The sequence below is a fragment of the Rana temporaria genome, chromosome 4 (assembly GCF_905171775.1).
Source record: "Rana temporaria chromosome 4, aRanTem1.1, whole genome shotgun sequence".
Taxonomy (NCBI): Eukaryota; Metazoa; Chordata; class Amphibia; order Anura; family Ranidae; genus Rana; species Rana temporaria.
In genome coordinates, this window is record NC_053492.1 from 283,632,401 (window position 1) to 283,654,693 (window position 22,293).

Below are 22,293 nucleotides of genomic sequence, written 5' to 3' on the forward strand. Positions count from 1 at the left end.
CGCCGTGAAGAGCCGAGACCTACTCCGGCTGTCTTCGGGGAGCGTGACGTGCCAGAGCCGGCCGTCAATCATCCTCCGTCTGGATAGGAACGCCCATTCCCCGCGGGGAGTCGGAATCTTCAATGTACGATTGCACTGTGAGTACGGGGATAAAAAAATCAAGACAGGCATACTGTAGCTCGCGCTACTATGCCTAATTTTATGCTAAAATGCTGCTATGGAGGGTGAACCACCGCTTTAAAAGAAAATGGCGTCAATTTGTATCTTATAAAAGAGGAAATAGTTAAAACCAACTTTCTCTTGGGGTACAGAGACAGAGTTTGCGAAAGTGTCTCACATGCATTCTAAAAGTTGCACAGCAACTGCCAAATTCAGGTACAAGTTCAGACAGGTACATGAATTTGGGTGGGGTTCACTGCACCGCTTTTAGGGCCAGTTCACACCACATGCAGTCCAGTGCATTTTTGTTCTGCATCAAAAACGCACGCAAAGTAGGTTATATGGTTTCAGGCTGCATTTTTCCTGCACTGGAATGTACTGAAACGCAGTAAAAAACATAAAAAATGCACTGGATCCCAGTATAGTGGGGTGAAAAAACAGGAAAAAATAAGGAAAAAGGCACATGGAATGCACCTGTAAACACATAAAAAATACACCAAAAATGCACTGGAAAGCATCAAAAATGCATTAGAAATGTGCATGCAGAAACGCATTCAGGAACGGATCTGGAGTGCCTTTTTGTGGTGTGAACCAGCCCTTATACCAGACACCTCCCAATTTATGAATTCCAGGGATTGTACATTTACCTGCATTTAGGTGCGTTCACTTTAGTTGCTTTTAGGGCTAGTTCACACCACACACAGTCCAGTGCGTTTTTTTTTTCTGTATCAAAAACGCATGGAAAGTAGGTTATATGGTTTCCAATGGCATGGTTCATGCCATTGGCAAATGCGCATCAAAAATGCGCATTCAGAAAAGCATCTGAAACGCATCCGGACTGCGTTTCTATGGTGTGAACTGAAACAACATTTTTTTTTCGTCTTTCGTCTCTGATTCTTCTCATATGAAAATCGAGCGAAAACAGTACGCGTTAAAGCGGAGTTCCACCCAAAAATGGAACTTCCGCTTATCCCACTCCTCACCCCCTTACATGCCACATTTGGCATGTAATTTTTTTGGGGGGGGGAGTGGGGGCTTCAGGAGAAGGGGACTTCCTGTCCTACTTCCTCCTTCCGCCGAGGGGCTGGAAAGGCGATTAGCTTAATCGCCTTTTCACAGCCCCTCCCTGTAGGCGAGCGCCTGTCCAATCGGATGGCGCCGCGCCGCTCGCGCATGCCCAGTGCCGCTCGCGCATGCGCAGTGGGTGCCTGGCCGTGAAGCTGACAGCTGTCACTGCCGGGTGCCCACAGTGACAATGACCGGGGAGGGGGGGAGAGGAGCGGAGCGAGGAGCGTAGCCCCGGCCGGCGCGTCGCTGGAACGCTGGAGCAGGTAAGTGTCTGTTTATTAAAAGCCAGCAGCTACACTTTTTGTAGCTGCTGACTTTTAATAAACATAAATATTGGCTGGAACTCTGCTTTAAGCGAAAATTGTTCATTCTGTTCCCATACGAGAATATTTTTGGAGCTTGTCTCTTTAACTACTTGCTTCCTGCCCAGACCAATTTTTAGCTTTCAGTGCTTTCCCACTTTGAATGTCATTTGCAACACTGCACCCAAATGACATTTTTTACCATTTGTTTCCCACCAATAGAGCTTTATTTTGGTGGTATTTAGACCCCTTTTACACTGGGGTGCTTTTCAGAAGTTTTAGCGCTAAAAATAGCACCTGAAATGAGCCTCTCAAGCCGAAGCGCCTGCTAAGTGGTTCGGCAGTGCCGCAACATGGGCGCTATTAACACTTTCTTCGGCCGCTAGTGGGGGTTAAAAGCTTCCCGCTAGCGGCCGAAAAGTGCAGCTATAACAGCGGTAAAGCGCAGCTAAAACTAGCGGCACCATCCCAGTTTTTTTTTATTAAAAAAGACTAAAAAAGTAGAAAAGACAAAACAAAACAGCTTTATAGTTTGTTAGAAATTTTGCAAACAGGTCAGTTTTCTCCTTCACTGATATGCACTGATGAGGCTGCACTGATGGGCATTGATAAACTGCACTGATAGGTGGCACTGATGGGCGGCACTAAAGGGCATTGATAGGTGGCACGAAAGGGCAATGATAGGTGGTACTGATGATGAGGCATTGATTGGCAGCACTCATGGGTATTGGTAGGTGGCACTGGTGGGCATTGATTGGCAGCACTGATATGCACTGGCAGGTGGCACACTCACTGTTCGGGACTGCTGTCCCTTTGACAGAATCCAGTGATCAGCTTTTTTTTTTCTGCTCACGCTATGAACCGATCTTTTGTTTACATTATGTGATCAGCCTACATTGGCTGATCACGTGGTAAGGGGCTGGTATTGACCCCTTACTCCAATCTGTGAGCAGCCGAGTCTCGTTGACTCGCTGATCACAGAGCACACAACACACGCCCCACAGGGGGCACGCATGCAGCTCATGCCCGGGAGGGTGTCTATTGATGTCATCCCGGCAGTTAAAGCGGGAGTTCACCCATTTGTAAAAAAAAAAAAAATCTCCCCTTAGCTTCCTGCTCGTTCGGTCTAGGGGAATCGGCTATTTGTATTAAAATATGAGCAGTACTTACCCGTTTTCGAGCTGCATCTTCTTCCGTCGCTTCCGGGTATGGGTCTTCGGGAGCGGGCGTTCCTTCTTGATTGACAGTCTTCCGAAAGGCTTCCGACGGTCGCATCCATCGCGTCACTCGTAGCCGAAAGAAGCCGAACGTCGGTGCGGCTCTATACTGCGCCTGCGCACCGACGTTCGGCTTCTTTCGGAAAATCGTGACGCGATGGATGCGACCGTCGGAAGCCTCTCGGAAGACTGTCAATCAAGAAGGAACGCCCATTCCCGAAGCCCATACCCGGAAGCGACGGAGAGGATGCATCTCGTAAACGGGTAAGTACTGCACATATTTTAAAATAAACAGCCGATTCCCCTAGAGAAAACGAGCAGGAAGCTAAGGGGGAAAAGTGCCCTCTAAGGGTGAACCCCCGCTTTAAGGCCCACACTGTAGCCGTCATTCGGATATAGCGCGGGCGGTGAAGTGGTTTAGCCTCGTACACACTATAAGATAATAGGGCAAACATTTTTCTCCAAAGAATTTTCGTACGATTTTCGTATCGCGTGTACACAACTTTCGACAGCCGATTCAGAATTTTCGTATGAAAATTCCTGCAGGAACAAACTTCAACATTTTTTCTCCCAACAGATGAACGATTTTAGTTTAAATGTGTATCATTTTCATACGATTTTGGCACAAGAAAAAAGCTTTTGTTGTACGAATTTTTGCTCATCGGTTCAGATTTGGTGTGAAACAGCGAGGAAAATCGGAGGATCGCTTGCCTGATTTTTCTTATAGCGTGTACCCCACTTTAGAAATTTTCGTTCAGGTCGGAATCGGCTGAAGAAAGCGGTGTACATACTGGAAATCTTATATACGTTTTTTGGAGGAAAATTCTCACCCGAGTTCCGTCTAGTGTGTACGATAATTGTTTGTAAAGCACATTTAAATAGAGCAGAAGTCGATCTGGGAAGTAAAGTTGGATTCTACAGCGCAGATCTTTTCTCCTGTATTTATACAACCTAACCGCATGAGGCTGATGTGAATGAAGCCTAATGCCGCGTACACGCGATCATTTTTCAGCATGAAAAAAACGTAGCTTTTTAAAAACGCCATTTAAAATGATTGTGTGTGGGCTGCACATCGTTTTTCAGGTTCTGAAAAACGTCAAATTTATTTTCCGAACATGCTGCATTTTTTAACGTTGTTTTAACCACTTCCCGACCTCCTCATGTACATTTACGTCGGCAGAATGGCACGGACAGGCACAATCACGTACCTGTACGTCCTCTGCTAGACGTGGGTGTGGGGTCCGATCGGGACCCCCCCGGTACATGCGGAGGTCGGGTCCGCTCGGGGAGCGATCCGGGACGACGGCGTGGCTATTTGTTTATAGCCGCTCCGTCGCGATCGCTCCCCGGAGCTGAAGAACGGGGAGAGCCGTGTGTAAACACGGCTTCCCCGTGCTTCACTGTGGCGGCGCATCGATCGAGTGATCCCTTTTATAGGGGAGACTCGATCGATGACGTCATTCCTACAGCCACACCCCCCTACACTAGTAAACACATACACAGTGATCCCTAAATGTTACAGCGCCCCCTGTGTTTAACTCCCAAACTGCAACTGTCATTTTCACAATAAACAATGCAATTTAAATGCATTTTTTGCTGTGAAAATGACAATGGTCCCAAAAATGTGTCAAAATTGTCCGAAGTGTCCGCCATAATGTCGCAGTCACGAAAAAAATCGCTGATCGCCGACATTACTAGAAAAAAAGATAAACAAAATTAAAAATGCAAAAAAACTATACCCTATTTTGTAAACGCTATAAATTTTGCGCAAACCAACCGATAAACGATTATTGCGATTTTTTTTACCAAAAATAGGTAGAAGAATACGTATCGGCCTAAACTGAGGAAAAAAACATTTTTATATATGTTTTTGGGGGATATTTATTACAGCAAAAAGTAAAAAATATTGCATTTTTTTTAAAATTGTCGCTCTATTTTTGTTTATAGCGCAAAAAATAAAAACCGCAGAGGTGATCAAATAATACCAAAAGAAAGCTCTATTTGTGGGGAAAAAAAGGACGCCAATTTTGTTTGGGAGCCACATCGCACGACCGCGCAATTGTCTGTTAAAGCGACGCAGTCCCGAACTGTAAAAACCCCTTGGGTCTTTAGCCAGCATATTGGTCCGGGGCTTAAGTGGTTAAACGATGTTGTTTTTCGGGTTGTAAAAAATTATCGTGTGTGGGCTAAAACGTCGTGAAAAAAACAGCGCATGCTCAGAAGCAAGTTATGAGACGGGAGCGCTCTTTCTGGTAAAACTACCGTTCATAATGGAGTAAGCACATTCATCACGCTGTAACAGACAGAAAAGCGCGAATCGTCTTTTACTAACACGGAATCAGCTAAAGTAGCCCCAAGGGTGGCGTCATCTGAATTGAACTTCCCCTTTATAGTGCCGTCGTACGCGTTGTACGTCACCGCGCTTTGCTAGAGCATTTTTAAAAAACGATGGTGTGCAGGCAACGTCGTTTAAAGCTGCATTCACACCTTCGCGTATGCGTTTTGCGGCGTAAGTACCGCGATTTGCGGCGACAAAAAATAGGCGTTTTGTCCCTCGATCTGCGGCGACAAAACGCGTAGTTTTTAACCACGTTTTTTTTTACATTGTATTGTCGGCTATGCGGATCGCCTAAGCCGCCCGATACGCGCGTCGAAAAAGGGTCCGGGACTTTTTTGAAATTCGGAGTTCGCCGTTCTATCGACGTACGGCGTTCTGCGTTATGAGATGTGAACAGTCTCCATAGAGAACAATGCAATTTCGACCCTCTGGCGTATTGTAGCGTCGGGCTACAGGCGACAAAACGCCTAGGTGTGAATGGAGCCTTAATGATGAAGTTGGAAAAACTTCGTTTTTTCTACATGCTGAAAAATGATCGTGTGTACGCGGCATAACATATGGCACGATTCACAGGGGGAGGGATCAGAAAAGTAGATCTCTGGATGGTATCAGAAAAGTAGATCTCTCTGGATGGTATCAGAAAAGTAAATCTCTCTGGATGGTATCAGAAAAGTAGATCTCTCTGGATGGTATCAGAAAAGTAGATCTGTGGATGATATCAGAAAAGTAGATCTCTCTGGATGGTATCAGAAAAGTAGATCTCTGGATGGTATCAGAACAGTAGATCTCTGGATGGTATCAGAAAAGTAGATCTGTGGATAGTATCAGAACAGTAGATCTCTGGATGGTATCAGAACAGTAGATCTCTGGATGGTATAGTCATGTTGCATTGGATGTGTTGCTAGCTGTGTGCTGTCATCCATCCAGGTAGACAAGCTCATTATTATGTGTGGGGGTTGGGTGAGACTTCTCAGGACCCTTCCATAACTCCTCCTCCTCTGCTGTGTCTGGATCCAGCTGGTCTGCAGAACAATCAAGTAGCCTTTTCCATAGATCTCCTGCTTGGGGGATCACATCAGGGATCCCATGCAGTTTGCACTTTCAAGAACTTTATGGAGCAGTATTCATTTGCACAGGTTGCCTATCAGAGCACTTATTTTCTTATCTCTCCATGAGAGTCAGAATGTTTGCTGTGGAGTGCATGCATGACATTGAATACTGCACCGTGTGTCCTGGAAGGGATGAGGAATCGAAGGAGGAGCAGAAAGCAGCAGAGGCAGGTGAGCTCCCTCCATCCACCACTAAGCCCCAATGCAGGAGACCCCCTTCTGTAATGAGCCCCATTGTGACTGCAACCGAGCACCCCCCTGCGGCGCTCATGGTCTGTGTTATCTCTACGCTCACATTGTTGTATTTTGGTTTCTTTAGTCGCACTCTTCCTGTAATCTTTTATGCTATCGCTACAATGCATAGGACAAATCCCCAGAGATTTACATCCATGCAAGGGAATGAGGGTGGGGGTGTCGGAATCCGATTTCGCTGACCTCTAACCGCATTCTTCTTGGCTTGATTAGAAACTATTTTTTTTTTTAAATGACATGTTTTGCAAACGTTGAATTTTATTTTTGTAGAATAAAGATGTTTTTTTTTTTTTTGTTTTGTTTTGTATTACATAGATGCAGTAGGTTTTAGTTTACTTATGATTCTAATTTGAATGCCACATGGTGGCCACACACTTTTTTTTTTATATTTACGATGAATCCACATATAATTGAACAAATGATAAAGCCCTGGTTCACATTGCAGCAATTTGGAATGCGATTGGACATGTCAAATTGAATGCCATCTTGGCGGCTATTGCTGGCAAAGACACCGTCCGAATCGGTGCGACAAATGCGGTGGCACCAGGCCCAGATTTACTCCCTTTGCCGCCCCAAGGCCAGGTCGTTCAATGCCACCCCCCGCCTGCGCAGTACAGGGGGGACATTATCCGCCAGGGGACTTTTTCGGCAACACACGGAGGGGCATTGAGATTGAGAGGGGGGGGGGGGGGGGTGCTGCCGAAAATTGCATTTAAAAGGGGGGGGGGGTGTGACATTGAGTAGCGGGGGGGGGGGGGTTGCTGCTGCCATCTCCCCTCCTCTTCCCTCTGTTTTCTCTCCTCTCACCATCCGTGACATGACAGAGGGGAACTCCGGAAATGAAAGTGAAAGTGTCCTCTCCTCTCAGCCGCAGTGCCGCCCCTGCACCCACTGCCGCCCTGAGGCTTGGCCTTGTCTGGAATCCGGCCCTGGGTGGCACACCAATTCCCAAAAGTAGTTTCTGTACGACTTTTGGCGACTTCGGGTGCGATTTCAATGGACATCTGTGCGGAAACTCGCACAGATGTCTCTGAAATCGCCCCCAAAGTCAGAACTGACGTGCGGGAATTCATTCTTGCTGTCAGCGCAAACCTGGGCTTAAACTCAATTAAGATTGGATTTTTAGCACTTTTTGCTCCAAAGATGCGGCTAGCAGGACTTTTTTTTTTTCAGCAGCTGTTTCAGGTCGGTTTGCAGGCCTATTTTTAGCGCAATAGCCCCTGCAAAACGACCCAGTGTGAAAGGGGCCTTATTGGGGAGATTTCCTTCTTCTTGTGACATGTCTGTGTTTTATTTTTATTTCAGGAGAACTTCAAAATAATAAAAATGAGAAGAAAGAGAAAAAAATGTTGACCACACAACCCTTGGGGACTGTTGAGTACACAGTGAGTTATGCTGCTTATTGTTAATGATATGCTAATGTTGTTATATTGTAAAATACGAGGAAAAGAATACAAAATATCTCATTAAGAAAATGTCTTATTGGTATGGCACATTCAACACTGGTCATTTAGCTACAGGTCCCCATCTTGCCCCACCACCGTCAGCCTATCAAACTGTATGAGAGGCTGACAGTGCTGATGGGGCTGGACAGTGCAGTATGTACACAGACTTCTTGCCTTCTGGGCCTACATTTCTGGGCACCTAGCTGTAGCAGCTATCCGTCTCTTCTATAGTTTGAGGCTGCTGGCAGCAAGGTTGGACAGCACACCTGTGCCCTCTGTCTGCGGCTTAATACCAGAGCCTAAAAAATAACTGGGTACCCATCTCCCAGGTAATTTTGCTTACACTTGCGATAGTGTTCACAACCCTGCTTGGAAAGCAATCCACGGTGGGTCCCTTTTCAGAGGGGAGTTGACAAGTGTGTTGAGGGCAATATGTCACCACCTCATTGCCTGTTGTAACCCTTGAAAGACTGGAGACCTGTGCCACAACTAAATGCTTGGTGTTGAAGCTTGCCACCGAGCCCTGCCTCTTGTCTTTTATGGCGGAGGAGACTTTCCTGCTGCCAGAACACAGTGATCAGCACTGCCCGCTATTGTATGGGGCGCTGATCAAGTGGGGAAAAAAATAAAGAAAGAACAATTGAACAGAATTCCAGCGGTAGTCTTCTCTTTCTACCAAAACGGCAGCCACACCTGGATCGAAATACGGCTGAACCGGACAAATTTAAATCCATGTATGGCTGGATTAACACTTTTTAGGCAATTACATTAACTTTTTTTTTTTTTTTTTTTTTTTTTTTTTCCAGAATACAGGTTTTACATAAATTAAAGCTGACCAGTATTAGAACCCCTGTCAGTGTTAAATGGTTTATCTCATACCTCTAACTGCCAGTTTTGCTGGACAGCCAAAAGAGCAGCTGGAGTGATTCAGGGCTTTGGCAAATCTGCTTTGCCGTCTGGCTGGGGGGCAGTGTGGTGCACGATGCTTTGTTTGTTTGTTAGTTTAAAGTGTATAAAATGTACACTTCTTTCACTGCAATGTTGGGCAGCATATTGCACTGTGCTGCCTAACATTGCATTGTGATTCAGGCCTGTGCGCTGCGATGAAATGCACCGCGAATGGGACACATACTATTGTTTTCTTTGTGTCCGTGCGGTGACGGACGTTTTACCATGCGGTAAAACGCCTATCACTGCATATAGTTTGAATTGGCTCTAAAGTTGAAAAATAACAGACTTCTTTGCATAATCAACAGGCGAGAATAAAGGAAAACGTTGTAATGCCGTGGCTAGTGTAGCGGATGGTTGCTACTAGTTACAGGGGGCCCCCGACTTACGAATGCCCGACTTACGAACTGCTCCTACTTACGAACGGGACGCTGCGGGGACCCTCTGCTGTTCTGTGCGGACCATCTGCCGCTTTGCATGGCTAGACGGAGCCTCAGAAAATGTCGGAAATGTTCATATTTGGCCGTGCATGCGCAGAACGGCATTCGACGGAACATCGGAAATATCCGTAATTGCCGTTCTGCGCATGCGCGGCCTGATTTACGAACATTTCCGGATTACAAACAGGAAAGTCCCGAACCCGTTCGTAAGTCGGGGACCCCCTGTACTAACATCCACCATATCGCCCTGCTGCCAGACCTCCATCTATCGCCTCAGAGACAATGCACAGTCATTCGCGTTTTTTTGTTTATTGGGGGATATAACTTGGTTGGGGAAAGGGAATATGGGATGCCCATAGAACGGATTGCTTTGCCATCATATTTAAAGATTTGGTAGAATAGGTTGAAGAATTTATGGACTCTAACCTTTACAGTCACTTCCCTGCATAACGCATTCAGACTATTGCTCCTCCTATGCATCAACTCCTGCAGACTGTTGCTCCCAGGACTTCTCTCTTCCTGCACAAAACTCCCACTGTAAACTATTAGTCTTCCTGTCCCATCATCTTCACTGTACAAAAGAGATCACTCTGAATAATCCCAGATGCTGGCTGAATTGGCTGTTTTGTTACTAGGCCAGAGGTGTGCAGTACCCCTCCCCGGCAGCCTAGTAATTTAGCAGCTTGTATTAGTTGGTGGACTACCGATCCCAGCTAGCCCAAATTGCAAATCCTGCGCCTGCAGGCCGCATCGATTTGACACAAACCCCACAGTCTCTCCTCTGGCCTTTCACCCAGCTCCCCTGGCATGCCTCCTCCAGAAATCCACTGTGTCACACTCGCCGACCTTCTCCTGCCCTGAGTCCATGATGGAGAACTTTAACTGGACATGCGTTCCAATAGCTACTCCAGCCCTTCTGTTCCAGGATTATGTAAGGATGAGGCTCTCTCCCAGGATCCGCCGAGGGAGCACCCCCCTCCCAGATGGGGATGGCCTCCTGCCGCTATCTAGCACTCCATTCTCCACATCTCCAAGCCGACAACTCCCCTCCAGTGGGCTGAACCTGAGCTTATATGGAAGGCCTGCCAATTCCAGTTGGGGATTGGTCAGGGCTCCTCACATGATCTCCCTGTCACTCCAGCTCTCTGCCCTGCCCCTCTTCCAGAACTTTCTCGCTGGAAGCAGGGGAGGTGCCCAAGAACTGAAGCACAGGTGGTCACGCCCATTGCTACACTAACCACTACCTGCCCCAGAGCAAAACAAGCAGGCATAGCCTGAAGCATAGGCCTGCCTAAACTTATCTGCTCTGGCAGCTACCACACAAAAATCCTCACTCTAGCACCTACCTCATGGTAGAGGTTGCTACACTAGTTTAAGGGCTCATTTATTTGTCCAGTGACCTGTATTTTTCTGCATCTGATTAACACAAGTCACTGCAATGGGACATAGAAAACCATGGATTTCTATGTGCCTTGTTCACACTGTAATGTTAATTGTTGCGTTTAAAATGCAACATGTATTCATTTTAATGTGATACACATTAACACATGTCAATGCAATGCAGGTACAGAAGAAGAATTAAAAAACTAAAGCTATTTTTTTCCTATTTTGAGCGTTCCAGGAAACTGGGAATTATGAAAATAGGAAAAAAAGACAGAAAATGTATGAAATGCTTGTCATCGTATATAAAATCAAAGCAACATGCATGAGATTTGTGTTGCTACACATGCCTATTCAGTGTGTTGCTGTGCATTCTTATGCACAACATGGCATGAAAGGACCCTAAAATATTTCTATTTGCTCCATGCAGCCTGTGGCTCATTATCTAGAATGGACAACTGAGATGGTATACCAGAATTTTACCATAGACCTATCTATATGAACCTTGCAGGACTATTTAATAAGTCAGTGATGAAAGCTAAGATAGGCACAACTTTCATCAGCTTGGTCAGAACAAAAATGTCTGGTTGCTGATTGCTATCTATGTCTTATTCCACCTTGTACATTGTTCTGTAATTTATTATGTAAGCCGATGTATTTTTACATCCAGGTAACTTTCAGATCCTAGTGAAAGATAATGAGCAACAGGCTGCATATTGTGGAAAGTAGGGAAACCGTTTTTACAGTATACTGGTAAGGCCCGGTTCACACTGGAGCGACATGGGCTCCGACTTTGAGGGCACAAGTCGCATGACTTAGAGAAAGGTTCCTGCACTACATTTGGTGCGTCTTTGGCACGACTTGCATTGACTTTTGTTTTATAAGAAGCCGTATGCAAGTGCTGCTGAAGTCACGCTGGGATGTCGGCTTCAAAGTCGCTGCAGTGTGAGCCGGGCTTAATTGTCTACATTTTAAAACAAAAAGTTGCACAAACTAGAAACACAAACAAATTAAGGGGAATGTGAGAAATGCCCATTCCTACAGGTCTCGCGTACATGAAACGAATGCATTGTTTAAAGACCCTTTCACCTAATTAAAAATGTAGTTAAAAGCACAAAAAGATCAAGTATTTTTGTAAATTCCTACTTGCAGCATATTTTCTTTCCATAAGCATTTTTGTATACTTTTGCCATGCGTCTTTGAACTTGCTTGCAAATTGACTCCTTCAGGGATGTCCATTTCTTCGCACCCCCCTCTCCCTTCTTGCATGATATATTCCACTTCTCTTCTGTGAGTTAAATTTTTATCTGTGCTGGTCTAGCTCTAAAGGAGAAGCAAAAGGGATTACTATAGTGACAGCTTTAGGTCTATTGGAGCTGCTGACATCACACCCAAGGTGGCAGCACCCAGCAGACGTCTTGGGGCCTTTCAATGTCTATACAAGGAAGGCATTAAATGCATATATAAAGAGAATTCGATTGTTGAAATGAATGGTCTGCCAATGGCATCTCTAGACCTTTTGTTTTCCATGATGTAGGGCTTATATGGGCAAAAAAATGTTGGCTCCATTTGTCTTCCCATCAACTCTGATCAGCTTCTCTGTCCCTGCTGAAGAAAAGCATCCCCACAACATGATGCTGCCACCACCATGTTTCACGGTGTGGATGGTGTGTTCAGGGTGATGTGCAGTGTTAGTTTTCTGCCACACACAGCATTTTGCTTTTAGGCCAAAAAGTTCAATGTTGGTCACATCTGACCAGAGCACCTTCTTCCACATGTTTGCTGTGTCCCCCACACAGCTTCTCTCAAACTGCAAGTGGCACTTCTTATGGCTTTCTTCTTGTCACTCTTCCATAAAGGCCATATTTGTGGAGTGCACCACTAATAATTGTCCTGTGGAAAGAAAAGATTCTCCCACCTGAGCTGTGCATCTCTGCAGCTCCTCCAGAGTTACAATGGGTCTCTTGGCTGCTTTTCTGATTAATATTCTCCTTGTCCAGCCTCAGTTTAGATGACTGGCCATGTCTTGTTAGGTTTGCAGTGCCATACTCTTTCCATTTTCGGATGATGAATTGAACAGTGCTCTGTGTGATGTTCAAAGCTTGGGATAACTTTTTATAACCTGCTTTAAACTTCTCCAACTTTATCCTTGACCTATCTGGTGGGTTTGTTGGCCTTCATGATGTTTGTTCACTAAGCTTCTCTAACAAACCTCTGAGGGCTTCACAAAACAGCTCTATTTGTACTGAGATTCATTTACACACAAGTGGACTTTGTTAATTTGCTAATTGGGTGACTTCTGAAGGAAATTGGTGCCACTAGATTTTAGTTAGGGATATCGGAGTAAATTGGGCTGAATAAAAAAGTACGCCACATATTTATTCGTAAACAAAATTGAAAACCAATTATCGTTTTCCTTACAATTATGTGCCACTCTGTGTTGGTCTATCACATAAAATCCCAATAAATACATTTACGTTTTTGGTTGTAACATTTAAAAAATGTGGAAAATGTCAAGGGGTGTGAGTACTTTTTCAAGGAGCTGTATGTGCCCTATGCTTGTCTTTTAGCTAGGTAGTTTGGCTACAACCTGCATTTGCCTATTTTCCTTAGGCTGGTAACTAAAGGTTTAATATAATCTTTCTGTGCTAAATCTTAAGACGGCAACAGCTTTCTAATCAGTAAAACACTATAAGCTCTTTATTAAAGAATGTGTTCAAATAAGACCAAAGCTGCTTCTGAATGTATCCCGATGTAAAAAAGGCTTAGCGTTGTCATTTTGTACCTCCTATGGCTGGGTTCACAGTGCCATACGGAGCGAATCGCAGTAGGAGTCCAGTGCGTCCCTGTTCACTGTTTCAGGTCCAAATGTTTGGCTAAATTCAGACCTGAAACTGAGCCAAAGACGCACAGGACTTCTGTGCAATTTGCTCCAGAGCCACTCCAGAAATGTGTGAACCGGCTCCATAGAGAGCTGACATGTGAATTGGAATGTGTGTGAACCCGGCCTTAACCTTTCAGTAGATGGGCAAATCTTCCCTGAGGGTGTCAGGACTTGTAGTACACTTCAAGTGACGTTTGTCACAATTTTATCTGTGTGAAAAGCATCAGATGAAAGTTTGGATTCTTTCATTTCCAGTCTCAATAGAAAACACTACTTGAAGGGGTTGTAAAGGTTCATTTTTTTTTTTTTTTTTTTTTTTTATGGGTTCCTTTTAAGCTAGTGCATTGTTGGTTCACTTACCTTTTTTCCTTCTAAATGTTTTTTTTCCTTGTCTGAATTTCTCAGTCCCTGTTTCTCCTCGGTAAGCTTGCCCCCATCATCCATAATGTTCTGGCTGGGGGATAGTCAGCCAGAATAGCTTACTGAGGAGGAAGAGGAAGTGAGAAATTCAGACAAAAAACAAAGAAAAAAAACATTTAGAAGGGAAATTGCACTGCACTAGCTTAAAGGAACCCATTTAGAAAATAAACGGACCTTTACAACCCCTTTAAACTAGTGTAGCACCCTCTACCATAGATAGGTGCTAGAGTGAGGATTTTTGTGTGGTAGCTGCCAGAGCAGGTCAATTTAGGCAGACCTATGCTTCAGGCTAGGCCTGCTTGTTTTGATCTGGGGGGGCAGGGAATGGTTAGTATAGCAGTGGGCGTGACCACCTGTGCTTCAGTTCTTGGGCGCCTCCCGTGCTTCCCACGAGAATGTTCTGGAAGAGGGGCAGGGCAGAGAACTGGAGTGACAGGGAGCTCATGTGAGGAGCCCTGACCAATCCCCAACTGAAATTGGCAGGGGGCAGTGGAGAATGGAGTGCTAGATAGCAGCAGAAGGGCCATCCCCATGTGCGGGGGGGTATGCCTTCGGCAGAGGAGCACGGGAGAGCTGGGAGGGAGCCTCATCCTTACACGGTCGTGGAGGAGATGTCCTGGAACAGAAGGGCTGGAGAAGCTATTGGAACGCATGTCCAGTTCTCCATCACGGGCAAGAGAAGGTCGGTGAGTGTGATACAGTGGATTTCTGGAGGAGGCATGCCAGGGGAGCTTTAACCAAACTACCCAGGAAACAGGACAAATAGAGAAGGTGAATCTCCTTAACGGGGGCACAGACAGCGATAAAACTGGACAGGGGTTCTATTCTCTTTCCACTCCATCCAAAACTAAAACAAGTTTTGCCTTCTAGTTATGCTTACATTTTTTTTTTTTTTTTATACCTTTTTGAAAGATACACATTTGAAAATTAGCAGAATTTTGTCCAAAACTCGTATATTGTTTTATAATGCATCATGGCTTATTTTTATTTTTTAATTATATATGTGTTTGTTTTTGTGTATGTATGTGTATCAGTGTTGCCAGCCTACCAGATTGAAATTTACTGACACAGCCACATTTTTACTGCCATTTCCAAAACTTACAAAATTACAGTTTGAAGTGCAAATTTCAGTATATGGGCTACAATCAAGTTCAATATGCAATTTGCAATGTGATTGAAGGTAGATTAAGGCAAAAGTATATTTCCTATTTTATTTTTGATATAGTAAGTGGCTCAGGGACTGGACACAGGAGGGCAAGAAATTAGAATGGGCAGGCACACACACAAAATCGATTCTCAGTGACGCTGACAACAGTGTGCAGCAGCACAGATGAGGATGACACTTCACCGACTTGGCACATCCCCTCTTGAGTCGGTGACAGTCTCGCCCATGTCAGGTGGTCCCTTCAGACCACTCTAGTCCAAACAGCACTGACTGTCCCACTCCCGTCCCACAGATCCACACATGAGGCTTCGGCTGCTCTTCTCGGCTTCCTTGCACCATGACATCACACCACATGCATGCACCACCTCCGCCAGACCCACCACCCCCCCCCCCATGCAGGCGCCTCCCAAACACACAGTAGCAAGCACTGGGATGGTCTTTGTGGGCTCCGAACCGGAGCTGCGCAGTTCTGAGCCAAGCGTTGCAGCCATACTTTTTACTGGCAACTTTTTCCTGTCATTTGCATTTACTGGGAAGAGAAAAGTGCCCATTTTTTTTACTGGCTGCCAGTAAAAATATTGACGGTTGGCAGCACTGGTGTATGTGGTGATCCCCTTTTTGATATATTAAAAAAAAAAAATGTATTTTATTTATTCTTTTCTTCTAGGCGACAAGTAAAGATACCCTAAACACCATTGCACTGGCATTTAACGTCACTCCCAATAAGCTTGTGGAAATGAACAAGCTATTTAGTCACATGATTTTGCCAGGACAGGTAACCCGTTCAATTCTTGCTACAGTTGCACTGTTTGTATTCATATGAGCAGAATACTTTATCTAGTTCTGGAAATTCTGCTGTTTATGTATCATTTGATTGTTCAGCAAATCCAGCCAATTTAGGAAGGACAGAATTTTTTAAAAATACTGTTGATACCCAATGCCTCCTCTGTATTTCTGGCTCTCGAGAACTCTGAGGGAGGCACCAGGAGTAGTACAGAGAGCGGGAGGTGAAGAAATAGTGGACTTCCAATGGCAGCTCTGATCAGATGGTGGGAGGGAGCATGGAGCTTGATCAGGGGGTGACATCTAATGAGTCTGGGTAAGGCAGCAGAGTGCTGGGGAGGGGGGCAGAAAGCCGACGCATTGTGTGTAGATAGGACAGCAGTATTAACCAGGGGAAAGGGGCATAGGGCTGGACCATTTAGTGGTAAGGCATGCAAAATTCATGTTGGTTGTCCGTGGGATTCAAAATTGTGAGTTTAATCCGTGAGGTTCGAAAGGTTGGCGAGCACTGTTATAGAACATTCGAGAAATCTCACCAAACCACTGCTGCTAAATTAGTCAATCTCCACCAGGGTTCCATGGAACACTTGGGTTTCTCCAGAGGTTGCTAGGGGTTCCTGAAGTGGTGGCTGATTGACCTTCCAATTGATGGTGTCTACATAGTTCCATGGTTATTGCCACTTGACAAAGCCAACAGACTGACGCCAGTCATCTTTTTAGATTTTAGATGTCTTAACGATGGCATTCTGACCATCACTGTATAGGCAGCATCCTTCCTACTGACTGACCTTCCTACTGACCTCCACTATTATAAATTTGTAAGTCTTACCTGTGTGCCTCAGTTGTTTTGTGGTTTTTTCCTCCGGACCCACAGGAACAGCAAACGTTTATTTTTACCAGTCTCTGTGCAGCATCCCATTCAGCCCAGGGTCAGCAACCTGCCTAAAGATTCGCCCCTACAGAAGGGTATGCAACTATCCCCCCAAGCTGCATAACATGCTGCTGGCACTTTCCCCAGATGCCACTGTTACACTGGTGGAGGGCCTCCCGGCAGTATTCGGGAGAGCGCTTCCCACATCGCACAGCGCAGCTTGCAAAACAACTTCTGTATAGACAACACAAGCTGCTCTGAAGTCGCCCCAAAGTTGTATAGGTACCTTTTAATAAGTCGGAGCGACTCGAGTCGCTCCTAGTAGAACAGTTTCATTGCAATGCATGGAGCTCAACTTGTCAGGCGGCTAAGTCACCTGATCGGTCACCCCTGTGTGAACCAGCACTAAGATTTACTCTGAGTTGATTTTTTGTTTCATTAGACCTTTAACAAATGAATGAATTGTGTCAAATGAATTTGTTATTTTCGCTATAATTTCTTTCGTATTAGTTGAGATTAGTTTTTGTTTTTTTCTTCTGACATTTGGATGCATCAGAATGATGCAAAATTGGGAATTGGCAACATCGGAGTTGGCCGCGTTAAGTCAAAACTGGACTTGCTAGTTGTGTTATGCATTTCCTCCGACTGCTCTAATACCGGAAGTGATCCAAAAAATCAGGGAAGAAAGGGCAGTGTTGATGCTCATAGCACCCCACTGGCCCCAGAGAGCGGGGATTTAGTAATTTGAAGAATTTGTCTCCAGCCGCACTTGATACTGCCAGACCTACCAGACCTTATATCACAAGGGCCACTAAACCTCCTGAATCACAAACTCGTGAAGCTTTCGACTTGGTTACTGAGAGGGTGAGGCTGCAAAAGAAAGGACTGTCTGACAGTGTGACACCATTCTAGCCAGTAAAAAACGCGTAACTAGAGCCATTTATCAGAACGTAAGAAGAAAGTTTGTTTCCTGGTACCGGAACAAACGGGATTCTAAATTTTTAGATTTTGGATTTCATGAGGGAGCAGAAAAGAACATCTCTCAGAGCACGCTGAAGTTACAAGTGGCAGCGCACTCCTTTTTCTGGACACCAGATTAGCAGAGGACCCGCTCATAAAGAGATTCCTGGTCTCGTTACATAGAGCCAGACCCGCGAAAGTCAGCAGAACTCCGACATTGGACCTCTCCACGGTACTCGGAGGATCTCTCCCTCCCCCATTCGAACCACTGGAGGAGAGCTCAAATAAGAATCTTAAGCCCCATACACACTATTCGTTTTCCTGCAGGTTTTTGTCTTCGGGTTTACCAAAACCATCTAATATGAGGTCAAACCTTAAGAGTTTCAATTCATATGCAATAAGGCAGGCCCTTGCACTACATGGTTTTGGTAAACCAGAAGAGTGAGTGAAATACAAGCTTTTTCCATGATAGAACCATACTGCCTGATCCAGACTGACAAAGTAGTCTTCTCGCCAGACCCAGCTTTTCTACCTAAAGTCTCTTTAACCTTCCACAGGACGCAAAATGTGGTTATCCCATCCCTTCCAAAATTTATAGCAAGAAAAGTGAAATACAACAAGCTAGATGTAAGAAAAATAATCATAGCGTATCTTAAGAGAAGGTGCTCCAGGCCTTCTCCCCACCCTAGTAAGTATTGCTTGATACATCCTCTTGGTTGCTGCCCTGGAAGACAATTGGAGAAAACAGAGTTGGGTACCTGGTAACTTTTTTTCTAAGAAGTCTTTCAGGGCAGCACTAGTTCCCACCCTAAGCGATAATACTAGGTATTGTTGGGACACATTGGCTTACTGAGAGTTCCTTCGGTGCTTTAATAATACCTGGGCACACAGGTAAGACTAACACATTTTTAATAGTGGACTATTGTTTCCTGTTCCAAGAGGGAGGAGCCTATCTCTCGGATGCTGCCTTGGAAGATTTCTTAGAAAAGGAGAGTTACCAGGTACCTAACTGTTTTATTTTCCCATTGACCCCTGATGTATTGATTTTAGTATGGTTAACAAAGGCTGTACTAAAGATCCACACAGCGATCACATAGGATTCACACATGTTTTTTCCAGTGGATTTCAATTAGAAATGTTTTTGAATCTTGGGTAAAAGGTGTGTGAAACTTATAAATAAACCCCTAGGTGTACCATAATTCTATTGTGCCTCATTTTGTGTTTTATTTTATGTAGTGCTTTGTGGTGGTGTATGTTTGTGGTTTTTTTTTTTTTTCTTTTTGTTCATTCATACAAAGAACCGCTTTTTAATCCTCTTTCTGCGTCTGAAACTAGTAGTATTAGTAGTAATCTTCTGTTTTCTTCCAGGTGCTGTATGTGCCATGTGGTGACCCTCCTCCTTCCAATGTAAAAGAATCCAGTTGTGGTGTTATCGCTTCTACTGGGTCATCAGATGCAGAGTATGATAAACTTCCGGTGAGTAATGGTATTCCCACATGAAATGCTTCACTTTAATGATTTAAAACAAACAAACAAAATGTGTGAAATGATAAAAAGGTTTCAGCCATAGTACGGACAGTTCTCGGTTATCTCGGCCATGGAAAGGAAATTAACATGCAATGTAATTAGGGCCAGGTTAATTTGATAAGGTTAGTTTATGCCCCAAGTATTCAGAATGGTTTAGCAGTCTAGTTACAGAGACTTACAGCAAACCTGTCTGCTATTTGGAACATTTGGAATAAGTGAAGTAAATGCACTTGCCATGAAGGAGTCCCCACAAGAAGTCTCTCATACCTTATTGGATCCACAAAGCTTTCCTTTGTGTGCCCAGTGTTGCCAAACTACCAGATTGAAATTTACTGACACAACACCCAAAATTTACTGGCACTGCCAAGTTTTTACTGGCATTTCCAAAGGTTACAAAATTAGTTTTTAAACCAGTACAATATGCAATTAGCAATGTGCTTTAAGGTGGATAATAAGGCAAAAAAACATATTTTTCTTATTTTATTTTCGATATAGTAAGTAGCTCAGGGACCGAACTCAGAAGGGCAAGAAATTAGAATGGGCAGGCACACACATGAACATGGCCCTCACAGTGACACTGACAGCAGTGTACAGCAGCACAGATGATGATGACACCTCACCGACATGACATGTGCCCTCCTGAGTCACAGAGACGGTCTCTCTCCATGCCAGGTGGTCCCTCCAGTCTAAACAACACTGACTGTCCCGCTCCCGACCTTCCTTGCTCCCATTCCACAGACCCGCACACAAGGCTCTGGCCACTCTGCTTGGCTCCCTTGCACTATGACATCACACAACATGCTGAGGCACCACCTCTGCCAGAACCACCCAAACACACTGTAGCAGGCACTCGGATGGTCTCGGGCCGGCTCCGGACCGAGCCATGCGTCGGACATATTTTTTACTGGCGTTTACTGTTAGGTGAAAATTGCTTGTTTTTACTGGCTGCCAGTGAAAATACTGATGGTTGTCACCTCTCTGAAAGTAGTTTCATGTTGTTACTGAAGCCTGGTCTTCCTGACCTGAGGTCTAAATCCCTGCCGACTGCCATTCCTTTGCGCAATAAAGTGCCGCTACTGACCACTGCAGCATTATGATCATACAGTAGAAGGCAAATAAAAGGGTTTGTGGTGAACTTGGAGACCTAAAACCCCGAACAAGAAAATAAAATTGGTTTCATGATTTTTTTTTTTTTTTTTTTTAACATTTTTAAAAGTTGACCTGGTTAAAAAAAATTCACTTTAAAGCTGTACTCTGGCCTAAAACATATTTATTATTATCATCAATATTCTTTATCCCTAAATTGACACTAATGAAGTGTGTTCTGCATCTGGGGCTCTGCCGCTTTTAGACCACCTTATAAGTGACTGCACATACAAGCGCTCAGCCGCTTGCAGCCAATGTTTCATTGCATCAGCATTTTCCCACACGTGCATGTCTGTAGGAGTTACTTGTGGGGAAAATACATCGGACGTGCACGCATGGGTAAAAGCTGATGCTGGGTGGAAGGAAAGAAAATTGCTCGATTTTCCCCCATCCAATACAATCAGTGCTTCCCGCAGTGCTATTGAATTCTGCCAGCGATGAGAGCCTTCCTGGCCAGCATAATACAATGATTATATATAGCCGCTGTCCGTAATCGCATGTGGGAAAATCCATCAGGCTGGTGTCAATCCAATCAGCTTGCCTGTACATGGATCGAAATTCAGGTGGTCCCTGCTGAACTGGCTATGTGTAGCTGGTTTTACACTAGGCATACAAAATACCGGTTATAGTCCGTGTGCGTGACGCCGCAGTAATGACTCGAATGATGTGCTCCCTTAAAGTACACAATAACTTTCCGTTTTATTTTAATGACATCATTTTATTTTTTATTTCAAGGATGCAGACTTGGCAAGAACAGCCTCAAAACCTATAGAAAGAGTCTTATCTTCAACCTCGGAAGAAGAGGAGGCCTCAGAAGTAAAGTTTCTGAAAATGAATTGTAGATACATCACAGATGGAAAGGTAAGATTGAAATGGGAGGCATGTCTACCTGTCCTTAGAGGAGGTGGCCGCCTTAGATTATTTATTTCTTCCTGTCCTAGTGCGATAACCCTTTCTCACCATACTGTTTTTTTTATGGATGAGCAACATTTTCACCCTAGGGAAGGCAGTGTTAGGACTACAGAACACCTGCCCATCTCCTCTTCTCCATACCATAGGGGAAGGTAACACAGCCAAGGACTTTGCACATGATTTCTAGCAGGATCAACAGCTGCTATTGTACACGCATTGGTCTAAAAAAAAAAAGGGAGCAAATACGAAGGATAATGTTAGGGTTTATGTATAACATGTATTCCATATAAAATGTTATCCTATATATGTATAATTTTTAGGTTTCAAGTGGATCATATCTAAAAGTTATGTAACTATAGCTTTGCTTTACTTCTGTTAGAAGGCAGACAAAGCTGTCCGTTTACTGCAGTGTATTCTGAAATAATATGTAACAGAGGGAGCGGAGCTGCTAATTCACTGCTGGGAAAAGGGGCAGGAGAAGCTGAGCTGACTTAGGCAGACTTCAGTGTTTCTGCTGCAAATTTTGGAACTGCTCCACAGTGCCTGCAGCTACTGAGATTAACAATGCTGCTGTCTAAAGGTGCCTCTGTGCTCCTTCATCCAGAGTAGGGGCACTCTAATACAGGAGGTGTGTTACTGGCCAGATCACCACATGAAAACGAAAAAAAAAAAAAAAGGAAAACCAATGCAATCACTACATCTAATGGAAGGCTGGTTTGAACCTTATCGCCGAGTGAGGATACTGGATCGTTGTGCCCCTGATTGCATACCAAAAATACCTGCTTGCTAGTGGTGTCTGGAGATTGTTTGAAGTTTCTATTTGCCGTCCATTTGCAACTTCCAGAGGAAAAGACCCTGGCTGGGTATTGGCCACAAGCATCAAAGCTTGTGCAGCTGGTAAGCGTGCACTTTTATATGGTGGTGGGTTCACAATTGTCAGATTACCACAGTCACAGGATAACACTGC

At 44.6% G+C, this 22,293-nt stretch overlaps 1 protein-coding gene across 9 annotated transcripts in view; it reads left to right on the plus strand.

Annotated features, from left to right (window-relative positions):
• The window catches only part of NCOA7 (nuclear receptor coactivator 7), a 224,283-nt gene that overhangs the window by 132,018 nt on the left and 69,972 nt on the right, over positions 1-22,293 (plus strand). For 5 of the 9 annotated variants that reach the window (XM_040350372.1, XM_040350368.1, XM_040350375.1 and 2 more), the window contains 4 exons: positions 7,751-7,830; positions 15,795-15,902; positions 19,110-19,217; positions 21,150-21,275. In XM_040350372.1, the coding sequence (XP_040206306.1) occupies positions 7,751-7,830; positions 15,795-15,902; positions 19,110-19,217; positions 21,150-21,275 (422 nt within the window). Of the gene's footprint in view, positions 1-5,849; positions 6,365-7,750; positions 7,831-15,794; positions 15,903-19,109; positions 19,218-21,149; positions 21,276-22,293 lie in introns of those variants that run through there. The other 4 variants (XM_040350374.1, XM_040350377.1, XM_040350378.1 and 1 more) reach the window with 4 other exon arrangements.